This window comes from Thunnus maccoyii, chromosome 2 (genome assembly GCF_910596095.1).
Source record: "Thunnus maccoyii chromosome 2, fThuMac1.1, whole genome shotgun sequence".
Classification (NCBI taxonomy): Eukaryota; Metazoa; Chordata; class Actinopteri; order Scombriformes; family Scombridae; genus Thunnus; species Thunnus maccoyii.
In genome coordinates, this window is record NC_056534.1 from 36,973,338 (window position 1) to 36,986,870 (window position 13,533).

The 13,533-nt window shown below is 39.9% G+C and overlaps 1 protein-coding gene across 5 annotated transcripts in view; it reads right to left on the bottom strand.

Moving 5' to 3' along the window:
• The window catches only part of rab11fip4b (RAB11 family interacting protein 4 (class II) b), a 51,940-nt gene that overhangs the window by 4,677 nt on the left and 33,730 nt on the right, over positions 1 to 13,533 (bottom strand). For all 5 annotated transcript variants that reach the window (XM_042392241.1, XM_042392243.1, XM_042392247.1 and 2 more), the window contains 10 exons: positions 9,953 to 10,203; positions 9,324 to 9,500; positions 7,235 to 7,369; positions 4,571 to 4,606; positions 3,211 to 3,310; positions 2,616 to 2,719; positions 2,361 to 2,501; positions 1,968 to 2,049; positions 1,418 to 1,555; positions 1,068 to 1,226 (listed from right to left, as the gene is read on the bottom strand). In XM_042392241.1, coding sequence (XP_042248175.1) covers positions 1,068 to 1,226; positions 1,418 to 1,555; positions 1,968 to 2,049; positions 2,361 to 2,501; positions 2,616 to 2,719; positions 3,211 to 3,310; positions 4,571 to 4,606; positions 7,235 to 7,369; positions 9,324 to 9,500; positions 9,953 to 10,203 — 1,323 coding nt within the window. The remainder of the gene's footprint in view (positions 1 to 1,067; positions 1,227 to 1,417; positions 1,556 to 1,967; positions 2,050 to 2,360; positions 2,502 to 2,615; positions 2,720 to 3,210; positions 3,311 to 4,570; positions 4,607 to 7,234; positions 7,370 to 9,323; positions 9,501 to 9,952; positions 10,204 to 13,533) is intronic.

Sequence of the window (13,533 nt, forward strand, 5' to 3'; positions counted from 1 at the left end):
GGTGGCACCAAATGCCTCGATTTATGAAAGTATCATAATTAATGTTCCAGTACATAACGATACATAAACCGAATCCTCAGGATCAACTTTTTTAATAGCAGGGTAAAGTCAATGACTTCTGCATGAATAAACATTACTCAAGTTATATTTAGTATCATATGAACCCGTCTGAATCATTCTGCAAGCAAGAGCTTCAGACCTAGTTATAACATCAAAAAGACAAGTGTAAAACAAGTGTGTTTTTGTTCTGCCACTGTGCCATTGTTCTGAAAAATCATTAAATTGCTTGTTTAACTACAAGGCTGTAATTTGGCCATTGTGTGTGAAATGATAATTCTTACTAATAATGCTGGGATTAACTGAATTTGCATTTATTATGATGATAACAAAATTGCAGGTTCCTGGGGGGACTGAAAGGGAGTTAGAGTCTTACAGGAAGTAGCATGATGCTCAGTCAAACATGAGCATGATTTTTAAATGGTGAAAAATATATTTAAAAAAGATTATGATATGAAAAGTCAACCTGTAGGATCAATCAAAAAAAAGTCCAGTTGAGACAAAAAAAGAAGAAGAGTAATTTCTTCCATGTTTGAAATAAATAAAAACAGCAGCTTTCAGTGCATCATCCATGGTGAGTAATAAATATAATAAATATAGTGAGGAATTAAGTTCATACATCTTATGCAGCACTCACTCTGTAACTGTAATTATGGAGCTCATTTTGAGATTTTGCATCTCTGTGCATCTCGAACATTTCACTGCACCTGAGCCATTCCTTGAATGGGCATCATCTTACCACAACAACACAAATAGATCTGATTTGGTGTTATTACTGCCTCTGTGGAGACTAGCAGTTGTACAAACACCAGTAGATTTTAGAAAGATATACAACAACAGGCGCCATATTGCATCCCATTCTCTGAAATTTACCTTGTGTCATCTCTTCTATAACATTTTAAAGCACACCCAGTGTAAAGGCATCCATGAAAACCACTGACTACAATACTTACTGAACTGACCATGCATGTAAATATTAAGTATTAAGTAAGAGAGCCTTTTATCAGTACCTGCTTGAGCCTCTTGACCTCGTGCTCCAGCTCCACCTCCCTGGTCCTGCTGTTGAAGTCTGACAGGCTAGAGGAAGAGCTGCGGCTGCGGCCAGGCCTCTCTGTCTCCAGCTTGAAGAGCTGTAAATGCTCCAGCTCTCGACGCAAGTCCTCTATCAGCTAGACAAGAGAAAGGACAGATGAGCAATGTTATATAATGTAAGTGCAGTATTTTGTAGGTGTAAGTATGTCAGCTGACATAACTGAAGTGAGGAAGAGAGGAGTGAAAGAGAAAGAGGTAACAGAGTGAGCAGTAGAACAAAAAACAACCCTGATGTGTGTGTCTGATTGCATAAAAGAATCCCTCCCACCTCCTGCATGGCTTCCTTCTCTTTCTGGAACTGGTGTCTGTTCTGTCTCAGTTTGTCCATCATCTTCCTGTAGAGGTCCATCTCATCCTTCAGGCGCAAACTGGTGTCCTCCAGCTTGTCTGTCATCCTTTGCTTCTCCTGAGCATAATCAGACATATAAACACAGTTATAAATTGAAGTTTGTTTTGTTTTATTTCTGTTTCAAATGTCAAATCGGATAAGGAAACTCCACAAAGACACACACTATATCTACATACACACAGGTTTCCAAAAAAAGAAAAAGAAACACGTCATCATGACTCTAAAGTTCCTCATTATTTTCATCTGCGTGGGCACACATGTTGATCGTAACTTGGCTATTTTGGAAGGGACAGCAGGACTGTGTTGACAAATGAACCGTGATATGGAAAATACAAAGGCCTTATATGTTAAAAAGAGAAACAGAACAGAACACCAGGTGAGTTCAGTGTAAAAATAAAGACAGAATAAAGGCAAACAAGATAAAAGGAAGCAAATATATACAGAAAAACAAAAAGTAAATATGGTTTACCTCATCCAGTTTCTCTGTTTGTGACTTCAGCCGGCTCATGTTAATGGACATCTGACTGTTGTCATCCTCCACCTGCTTCACTCTAAAAACATAAAATTGTTGCATGTCACTATATTTTTATATATAAGCTGAGTGTGCCCCACAGTCAGATGAGGCATCCACCGTATGTATATGTATACAGGTCCAGAGACAACTGACTAACCTCCGCAGGAAGCATTTCACATTCTGCATTTTCTCTTAACAGGCAGATTCTATTACCAAGGTATTTAAGAGCAACGCAGTACGTCCGGTTCTCTTACATTAAAAAGCCTTCACCTAAACTTTATCTCATTTTGATAGAAATTAAAAACATGTCAAACTAATCAAATTGTTTGTCTTGTGTGTATTTCTCACCGGTTGGTCAGAAGCTCAATCTGCGTGTTTTTGTCTCTCTCCATCTTGCTGTAGGCCTCTCGGTGTCGTCTTATCTCCTCCTGCATATTTTGCTCTGCACGTGTCTCCTGGTCTTTCAGCTGCTCCTCCAGCTCATGAACCCTGCCATGATCAACAAATCACACAATTTCTTTTTGATACAGTATAATAAGTGAGCTAGCCCAGTGAGATGCTTATTTATTAGTTCTAAAATGAAACCCAGTTTTCCGACTGTACCTGTGCACTAGTTGTGTGTTGTCCTGCTTCAGCTTGGACTTGAGATCACTATTCATCAAAATCTCACTCTCGAGGTCTGCCACCTTCTTCTCCAGAAAACTCACCTGATTGAAACAGAGAGAATTTACTCAACACTGTAAACTTGATTCAATGTGAAGATAAAGAGTTTAAAATGATGTTAGTTAGAAAACGCTTGTGAATGTGACAATTATGTAAAATACTATACTTGACCAGATTCATAATGTCTGTATTGACACTAGATAACAACATTTTTCACACTTAGTGTGCAAACTAGACTGCAAACTAGTTATGCAATGCAAAGGCTATAAAATCATGACATTCATATACAGTGAGAGGAACGCTGACAGGGCTCATCATAAGAATTAGCACTATAAACTTCAATTTTGCATCCAACAGGAACATCCCTTCACTCTTTTACTGTTAAGAGTGCAAACAATCTTAAAGGTGAGCAATATTTAATCTGAAATTTTCAGTAGTCACAAGAGCTTAGTTAAGTAAAGGTCTGTTGACACAGATCAACATATGGACAAACAAACAGGACAACACACAATGACACAAACAAACACATTCTTACCTTCTCATTGAGGTCGATATCACAGGAGTCGATGCTGTCTCGGAAAAGGTCCTCCGTACTGCCGTTGCTGCTGCTCAAGTTGCTGTTGTGGAGCAGCTGCCTGCTCAGACACACAGAGACACAGCAGAGATGCACAAGCTTAAGAGGAGGAATCTGCTGGGAATAGATCCAGGTGGGAACCAGCTGGTTCTGAGTGTTTGCATATGTGAAACAAAGTGTCTCTGTCCTGCAGTGATGCTGCTGCAAGGTAGGACAGATGATACAGGACTATAAGCCCCACAGTGCCAAGCAGAGAAGCTGGTGCCAACTGCATTGAAACTAGAACACACACTTTCTTACAGCAGCCTCACAAAGGCACCTACACAGGTGAGCTTATGTCTGTGACATGTGACACACATTCAAGTGTGACATTTATTCCATGATGTGACTACAGCTGCCTCCTCTTTCACTGATGGAATAACTTGACAACAGCAAGCTTTTGCTCCATTACTGAGATTAGTAATTTAGAAAGGAGAGGAGACAAATGAAAACAAGAGGAAACAGAAAGGAGAAACAGATAAAGAGAGCAATAAAGTGGAAGAAGTAATCAAAGCAGACAGAGAGGACAGTACTGGGAAGAAGGAGAGAGAGCCAAACCTTATATTGCATACATAGATCAGGCCTGACAGGCCATTTTCACTCTGTCACTATAACTCAGTTACTGTGGGTGAAAATAGGACAAAGGCCTAGATACAAAACAGTTCACCCAGTACAGACCAACAGGCCATGTAGATGGATATATGGTTGCCACTCAAAAAGCTGACGCTCAAACTCATTTTCTCAAGTCTGGAACAATAAAAACAGCACACCTGGTGACGGACATCCTGTATTTTCTCTGAATGACCTATTTGTAATGAACTGGTTGTTATGGTGGGTACAATGAAAGGACAGCTGAGTGATAAGGAAGCAGTAACTGCTAATTTCACTGTGTGTGTGTGTGTGTGTGTGTGTGCCTCTGTCAACAAATCGAGCAAACACGTGCTGTAAAAGCTGTATAGTGCATAAACACACAGAGCACAAGTTAGTGACCTTCCCTGAAACAAACACATACACACACACGCAAACACATTTGTCTTTCCATACTTGTGAGGACTGTAATTAACATAATGCGTCCTCTAGCTCCTAACCTTTACCACCACAACTAAATGCTTAACCCCAACCCTTACACTAATCCTTACCTAAACATAATTATAATATTAACTTTAAAACCAACGTTTAACCTTTAAACAGTCCTTTGAAGTAGTGAGAACCAGCCAAAACGTCCTCATAAAGATAGAAAGACAAGCACACTTGAACACACATATACAGGTGAGTGACCTACCTTCCAAAAGCGGTGCTGGAGATTTTTCTGTTGGGGCTGCAAAGGGAAAAACAAAATGACAAAATGACTTGATAAACGACAATTTAACGAGTGAATTGCCACGGATACGTCTAGACTTGCAGCTGAACAACGCGATGCAACGGACTGCTGATGGCAATTAAGATTTGGGCTATTCAGTATGTCAGATATGTTGGAAAGAGGAAGAGAAAGAAATGCTGAAGGACCTGTCAGTGATAATACAATTTCAGTCCTGGTTCAGTGAGCGGGGTTTCTGTCAGCTCAGCAACTGTCTCAGGGGGACAAAAGCCGAAAGACTCTCTCAATCTCATGTGTCTGTCTGTGCCGGGCTTCCAAATGGATTAACAAAAATGAGCAAGCATACTGTAGAGTCAGGCACATGAGAGTTCATGTAGACATAAAAAGGCTAAATTAATATAGCAGAATATACAAAATCAGGGCCGTACAGTACAATCTATTCTGTTCAAATACAAAAATGATCACAGTTCTAACTTGTCCTAAAGAATTTGGAAGTTGTAATCAATCATGTCAAACACTATTTTCACTTCTTAAAAAGTCCAACATTGAAAATGATTTCCTTAGTTTTCTCATTAACAGTAACCAATCACATAGTTGTACAAACTGTGAAGAAGCTCAAAATTGATTAACTATATTCAGAGCAGACAGTGAAGCAGTCAGAGAACCAAAAAATGAGATAATACTTTTTAAGTGGCTGGGTGGGACGATAGCAAGAGACTTCACAAAGAAAACACGGGGTGTCTGAAGGGCTGATATTCAAGGAGGATCCTCTCAGCGCTCAGTTAAAGCAAAGTTTTACAGATACTGTTTAATCCTGAGAGATAAAACTACTCCCCTGCAGCTGAATCTATCTCTTTGAAGAGGTCCAGAGGGCCAAACTGTACTGCAGAATTTATTCCAGCAGAATAAACTTTTAATCTATGAACTTTTGACTTGTCCTCTGTCTGAATAAAATAGATCACGTACACATGTATTATTGGATGTATTGCATGTGCTCTTGTTTTATTTACCAGTGTGCCTAAATAAACTAATTGAAAAGTTTAACCTTTAGAATTAATAGAGAGAGGACAACTCAGTCCTTGGAGAAGTAAAAGTACACATTTATCATCATTATGTTATGTTAAGCATTTGTATATCTTTTCATTTTGAGATCGGCTGAGTTTTTTTGTATCTTTTATTTGTGACGCATGTTTTTTTTGTTGTTTTTTTCTTTGCTTGAAAAGACTTTTGTTTACATTATATTTGACCAATTAGCATGAATACCACATACCGCATTGACTGTCTGAATGTATGTATGTATATGACCTATTTTCAAATGAACCAAACTCCACCCACTAATTTCACCCGTGCTTCAATGTGGCCAATTGAATTAAATTAATTGTGTGTAAAATAGCCTGACATGCACATGTAATCCTTTAAATACTGTACGCTACTTAGTGGCAAAAGCTCCTTCCTCTGTCCATTCTTTATCCATTTTTTTGTGCCAAAAATCCCTTTTTGGATCTATATGGTGCTTTGTTTTACTTTTTAGACATTTTCTGTCCACATGACCTGCTAAATCTGTTGATCCTTCTTATTCATCAAAATCCATTCCCGCCCTCATCCTATTCAAACTTCCTACTGTATGTGCTCACTCACCTCAAAGTCATTTCTCCCATCAATCTATTTTCATTTATTTTCATCACCCTCACTCATTATTCTTGCTCTTTTCCACTCTATAATCATGTCTTTCTGCCCCATTCTTTCTGCATTATTCATAAGGGGAAAGCATTGGTCTAGTTAAGAGAGCCATGTTGGATTATAGAGCCACTCCCCTATAGGGAGAAGTCCTGCAGAGTCAGCAGGTAAAAGAAGAAAAGATGACTCCACAATCCACACAACATTCAAGATCATTATTCAACAAAATGACTGTGTGTCTGCATGTGTGTGGGTGTTTGCAGGCAGACTGAACAGCTATTAATGGTCACCCTTGATTATGTTTCCAATAATAGGTTCCCTATTACAATGCCTGATGAGGTAAGTGCAGGAGTGCCAGCCTTATATAAGAATCAATTAGTGTTTGTGTATGTGTGGCTCTGTGTGTGTGTGTGAGTGTGTGTGCGTGTAAATGATGATGTGCTTGTTCATGCATGAAACAGGGGGAGGAACATTTTTCACGCCTCTGTAACAATATTGCGTCAATCTTGATGATGAATTATAATCAAAAAACAGCCCCTGAGTCAGCCTCACTAGTCCAATGTGAGCAGACCAATACACTTCAAAGCCTTTTATGTGTATCTTAAACACACAACAGCATGATGTATAGTTCTTGTCATGTATAATTATTATGTTATTGTCTTTCAATGTACCATGGTTGTGTCTAAAATCACCTGTCAGTATAAGTAACACAGAAATAGTTGTACATGTACAGTAGAGTTACTATTAAGTTCAATTTAAATAAAACTAGCAGTAAGAAACAGGTGTATGGTGGTCAGCAGAACAAGTTTTGAGGGCAGGAAAGGAATGAAACCTATTTAAAATTGAAGTATTTCTTGGCTTGTAAAGTTGCTGTGTGCCAGGCGAGCCTGATGGAGTTGTACTAGTAACTGTGTTGTGTGTGTTGTGTTTGTATGCATATGTGTGTCCTACCTGTTAGCCTTGAGGTTTTTGAGGCGAGCCTCCAGGTCATTCAGCAGGTTGACCTTTTTGCTGCACTGAGAGCAGTAGACATCCATCAGTTCACCGGTGTAATGCTGACGCACCTTACGAGGAGTCTGGCCCGCACTGTAAACACACACACACACACACATCAAGTACAGAAATGAAGTTGGCATCTGATATGATTTGATTACACGTGCATGTGTGAACATGAGTGCGTAGAGAAGAAAAAGACCTCTAGAGAATTGAGAAGGAGAGAGGGCGAGAAAGAGAAACATTTCTGACCATCTATGACACTACATTTAATGCACGGCAATAAAACGATGGCCTCAATACCACAACAGTTTCCAAAATAAAGAAAAGCCATATTGTGTTATCACTTTCAAGGTTTGACCTCCCTGATTTTGCATCAGTTTCTATTAACTCCCCCAAATCTTATTATTTTCTCCAGGATGTCTGTTGAAGCTTAGAAAGTGAACACAGTTGAGTTTTAGACTTCAAACCTCAACCTTAAAACCTTCCTCTCGGCTCAACAATCAGTAAATTGCTTGGTTTAGGAGGCGCTTCACCAAAATTAGTGAATGTACCTTCAACCTACTTTGTACTGTAGTTATTTAAACTTCTCTCCCATGCTGACTTGTCTAAGACTTCTTGTAAATCCAGGCCTCATTTTGAATTTAAATCTCCATGCCAACTCCATTTGAGTTTTGTCTGCTTGGTATGCGTGGAAGGAGCATGAAGCAGTATTGCCAGTCTATCAGCCGGGAGACTTAATCCCATTAAACACAGGACTTTGATGAATATTAATATGGCCTTAAGGGCAAAAGCTCCTAAGCTACACTTCTACAGTCAAGACTCAGAATAATATGAGTCAGGTAATGAATCTGGAGCTTGCAGAGTGGAGCCTTAAGTGCATAAAATGAAAGAGAGTTGAAGCTACTGAAACTGGTCAGTGTTGCATATATTTTGCTTCATCATGACTTTACCTTTGAGAAACAGCACAGACACCTACAAACACCAGTAGCACAATGGTACCCAACTCTGGGACTGTGGAATATTTGCTACTAATCTGGGAGGACAGTTAATTACATATATTTAATTATATATATATATATAAAACTTCATAGGCTAATGAAGGTTATTGAAGGTAATTGCATTGACCTTGTGGTCTGTTAATACTTTTTCCACTCCACTCCCTGTCACATCCAAAACAACAGGACACTTATTTTAAAGTAGGTCATCAGTACACAAGGTAATCAGTCCGTCATCACCCACTCAGCTACTCAATTAGCATGTGCGGTGTTCCTATTACTGTTGAAACAAGCTGAGGTAAATTTAGGTAAAAAGCAAAAACATTCGGCTGTATTTAGACCAAATCAGGAGGTGCAGCACACCTCTGCAGGGTTGAGTGGAGGTGTGTCGGGGTGTGGGCGTGTTTATTTGTGCTCTAGAACATAACTGTAGTGAAACAATCAGAAAATAATGTTTTATTGATCTGATTCATCAGCTTTCTCACTACCAGCGCTCCTTCTCTTCATTCACTCTCTAGCTCACTCGACCACAGCTGCTCTCTCTCTCTCTCGCTAGTCCTCTCAGCTGCTCTCTCTCTTTTTCTCTCGTCTTTTTTAAAATGAGTCGGGAAGCCGACAGCAAAGTCTAACTTTACTTTTAACGTTATCAAATGATGAGAAATGTCCTCTCCTCCTCCTAGTAATGTCTTTGTACTCCCTCATGGCAGGATTTTACAGCTCTGATCAGTCTGAGCCACCCAGACCCTCATAAATGTAGGATAGTCTAAACAAAAGCCCGACTAGACTATATTGGGTAAAAAATATCTATTTTTCTTTTCTTTCTGTCAAGGCTTATCTTTTATTTCATACATTATTGATTCTTTTATGATGTTGATGTCATCATTATTTCAGGTGAGGTGGCTTAAAATACACTGTAGAAACTCCTGGAATAACAGTGTTTCTTTTAAAAATGATCACAGGCTCAAAGGGGCAACAAGAGCTGAGAGTCATTTTAAATAGTTCAAAAGTGTTGCCAACACAATACTGACGTTTGGTACCAAAATTCTTACCTAGAGGGAACAGATGAGCCGAGGTCGGAGTACCCGTTGGTACGAGTCTCGTCGTCTGGACTGGGGCTGCTTGGAGTGTAGTCTGGTTCTTCCCCTTCTCCGTAGTCCTCAAACTGCTCCTCGTTGAGAGAAGCCGAGGATAGGTCAGAGGTCACTGAGATGCTAGTCTGTCCACACCTGTCCATACCAGGAAAAATATGGAGATGTTGGTTTAATACTTATTATGCAGCAGTCACTCTGTGATCATCATCTTCATTTTTGAGTGGTGAATTAAAACGCAAGTACTTAATGATGACGTGATTATAAAAGTAGCTTCCCATTATATACTTTTATTAGGTTTTAGAGAACACATCCGCCCCAAAATATCACTTATAGATACAAGACAGCTGACAGTGGTTGTAGGACTTGACTTCAAAGTAATGTATCTTTATTTTTAGTCTAACAGAGAAAAGAGAAGTGAAGACAAATGATGCTGAATAGAAACTATACAGATAAATGGTTGTGAAACAGACAAGACACGAAGGTCTCTACTGTACGTAGCACAGGAATAAAGAATGTGCGCTGGAGATTTAAAGACAGTGAGACAGACTTAAAAAACAGAAGTAACAAAAGACGGCAGCAGTTCTTACTTCTCCCCGGGGAAGAAGAGATCCCCCAGTGCGTCTTCCTTGTCCCCTGGTCTGGTCAGTCCCTCTGAGGTGTCTGACCCTTGTGTGCTCTCCACAGCACTGTCTCTGTCTGATTCCCTCTCCCTGCCCTCGTCTGCCACCTCCTCCTCAGGCTCCTCCACCTCTTCGGGGAACAGCTGGCACTCAGGGACGGGGTCAGGATAGGCCCGCGTGCACATGATGACCGGACAAACCCGCTCCTCCTCACCACCCTGGACAATGATGGGATGAGAGGCAAAGAAGAGAGGAGGAGGAGGGAGAGAAAGAAAGAGTATATGATGAGTTAAACAAATTACAGACACTGACCCATAAAAAAAGAAACATTTCTTCTTCGCCAAACTCAGTGTTAACACTCTAACTACAAAGTACTCTCTCATACCATATAACGTATTATCTTCCAGAAATTGGATTACTCCTTTAGTAAATTCCATTATTGTGGGAATGGTCTAAAGTTCACACACAAGGGGTCTGAGGGTTATAAGGGTGAAAGGGCAACTGGTCAAAGGTCACGTGTCCCACTCCATCTAGTTGCACTCGTCAACGGCTCAAATGTGGTACAAGAACAAGGCCTTATCTTAGCATGACTGAACATCTGAAACACACATCAGTATGAAGGAGAGAGGCAGGTGAGAGAGAGAGAGAAAGAGAGAGAGAGAGAGAGAGAGAGAGAGAGCAGTGATATATTGGGTATGAGTGAGTAAAACAATCAAGTGGAGAGGGAGAGAGCAGTAGCAATGGAAGAGGGTACAGATGGAGAGGAGGAAAAAGGGAAAAAATAGAATAATACAACCAGTGAAAAAAAGGGAAAAGAGTGCACCAGCAACAAAGCCTGAAACGAATGAAAAGGAATTAGTAATATAGCGTGTATGAGGGTGAGATTAGAGGAGAGTGTCAGAGCTGTTCAGAAAGAAGAAAGATAACAAGGTAGCATGAGGACAGTCAGGTTGATATTACACAACAATACAGACTAATATAAATTCAGACTGTCAGCCTCTGTTGCTCTCTCTCTCACTCACAACTCTGACTTAGCATCTTTCTAAGCTACACTGGTGTAGACAGCTTCAACAGCTAATATTCAATGCCGTGCCTGAACAACCATGCACACATGTCATCAATAGGTCCGCAACTAGCAATTATTTCCATTATCAATTAGTCTTATGATTATTCTCACAATGAATCGATTAATTGTTTGGTTTGTAACATGTCAGAAAACAGTGAGGAAGGCCCATCACAATTTCCATAAATTTAGGATGATGTCTTTAGGTATTATTTTGTCTGATTAATCTAAAAAGAAAACAAAGATTATCAATTTATTATCACATGAGACAAAGAAAAGCAAGAAATCCTCACACTGGAAACGCTGGAACCAGAGAAAGTTTGTAGTTTTTGCTTTAAAAATGACTTAAAACGATTAATCGATTATCAAAATAGTTAAATTGATTGTTTCAGCTCGTGGCTGCAGCACACACATGGACATACAGACTTGTGTACATGAACACACATGATCAACACAATCTACACGACTAAATTAAAAAGTACCCTTTAGACACAGGCACCGAGGCTCTGTGCTGCTACAAAGAGCCGACATGAGGTCTGTGGCTAGAGAACAAAACAAAGGATAAAGGTCTCTTTTGCATTCCTTAGACCAGTCTCCTTATTTCCCTGCAGCAGAGAAAGAAACACAGTGTGAGGCAAGGAAATAGGCAGCCCCCCCCTCTGTACTCCACCCCCACAGTTAAAAACAACTGAACAAGCTAACATGACGGGAAAGCTTGACACCTGTTGAGTTTGTTATGTGGAGGGAAGATAGAGGAAGGTTTTCATACGTAGTGCTGCTACTTCACATCATGCAGACAATTACTTTTAGAGCTTGTCAAACTATAGGGCCATCGTCACAAAATACCCTCATTATAACATTTAGGTTAAACTTCCTGAGTTATTAATACCTTCATTTTCAATAACTATACTATATTATGACTATGCTACACTTATACAATATGCCTACTAAAGGCTGTAGACTGCTCATTTCAAAGCATTAAAACTGCTTTATTTTCTTCTGTTCAGGTGAATGTGTGTCAGGATCCTTTCATTCACTCAGGCGTCCTTGCAGAAAAATAGAAACAACACATGTTGAGCAGTCAGTCAAGTACCATTTTCAGGAGAACAGAAGCACATGTGCCATCATTTAGGCTGCCAATTAAAGCCTCTCTGACAGTTCTTGTTTCAGGCAAAGACACCGACGGACATTAACATTTCACTGTGTGTGTGTGTGTTTTCAACCAGAAGTGCTTTGGACTCTGACAGCCACTCTCATTTTGCTCTGACGAGAATAGTAAGAAAAGGGATGATGTGTGTGTGTGTGTGTGTGTGTGTGTGTGTGTGTGTGTGTGTGCAGTATGCCTCCTCCCGTACCAGCAGAACAGCCCAGGGGCTGTAACTGCCAAAACATGAGTCTACAGAGTGTTTTGAGTTGCTAGATTCCCCAGAGCAGAAACACAGCTAAGCTGCCAAACTGCATCCAACCTGCCAATGGCTCTGAACCGACGACGCCAAGATCTGCTGTGCTTTTAAGAGGAAGAGGAAGAAGACAAAGAAAATGAAGAAGAGGAAGAAGAAGCACTTTATTGATCCCTGTGGGGAAATTGATCCTCTGTATTTGACCCATCCTATACACACAAAAGGAGCAGCGGGCAGCCGCAGTGCAGTGCCTGTGGGCAAAATCCGGTTCCTTTTTTTGTTTTTTATGCCGTTGCCAGTGTTCAGGGGCACTGACAGGAGTATCAACCCTAACATATAGTACATGCAGCCTAAAGCCTGACATGCCTTCACATCCCCTTTGACCAAAGGATTTTTCTATGGCCATTACATTTTTGGTTCTTTGTTTGATGATTCACAGTATCAACAGGAGTCTGAAGCCTTTCTTCATGTTATTTACGACAGTATACTGTATTAGCTTTGCATGCTCCTGTCTTTAATTAGCATTTTTAAAAATACAATAAAATCATGTTTGATCCAGTTTTTCTTTAAAACACCAAAACCAGAACACCGTTCAATACTTGTGATGCTTTTAGCCATAACTTATACCAAACGTCAACATTTATGACGTATGCTGCATCATGCCAAAGGGCCCAAATGCATAACAGAACATAGTGATGAAAGAGCATCTGTACAGTTTTGTGTATTGATCCACGTTCATCTTCATGGATTGCCTTTTTCAAACGTAAAAAATGAAAAAAAACGACAAAGCTTTATATCATTACTTGCAGTTGAAATAAAATAGCAAAAAGATTTTTTCTGATCTCTCCGTGAGCCTGTTGCTGCAGGGTTTGACCTAGTTAAAATACAGACATCCCTACCCTGCTCTTCTTCCCATTCTCCCAGGTGAGACTAATGTCAGAGAGGGAAAAGATGGAAAGATGAAGAAGACAAGGAGAAAGAATCATTCTCCCTCAATTCAAGTCTACTGTGTATATGAATGATTTCTGTCCACCGACTCACTTAGACAAGCAATCAGTGATTGCTTAATTACCAACACATGACAA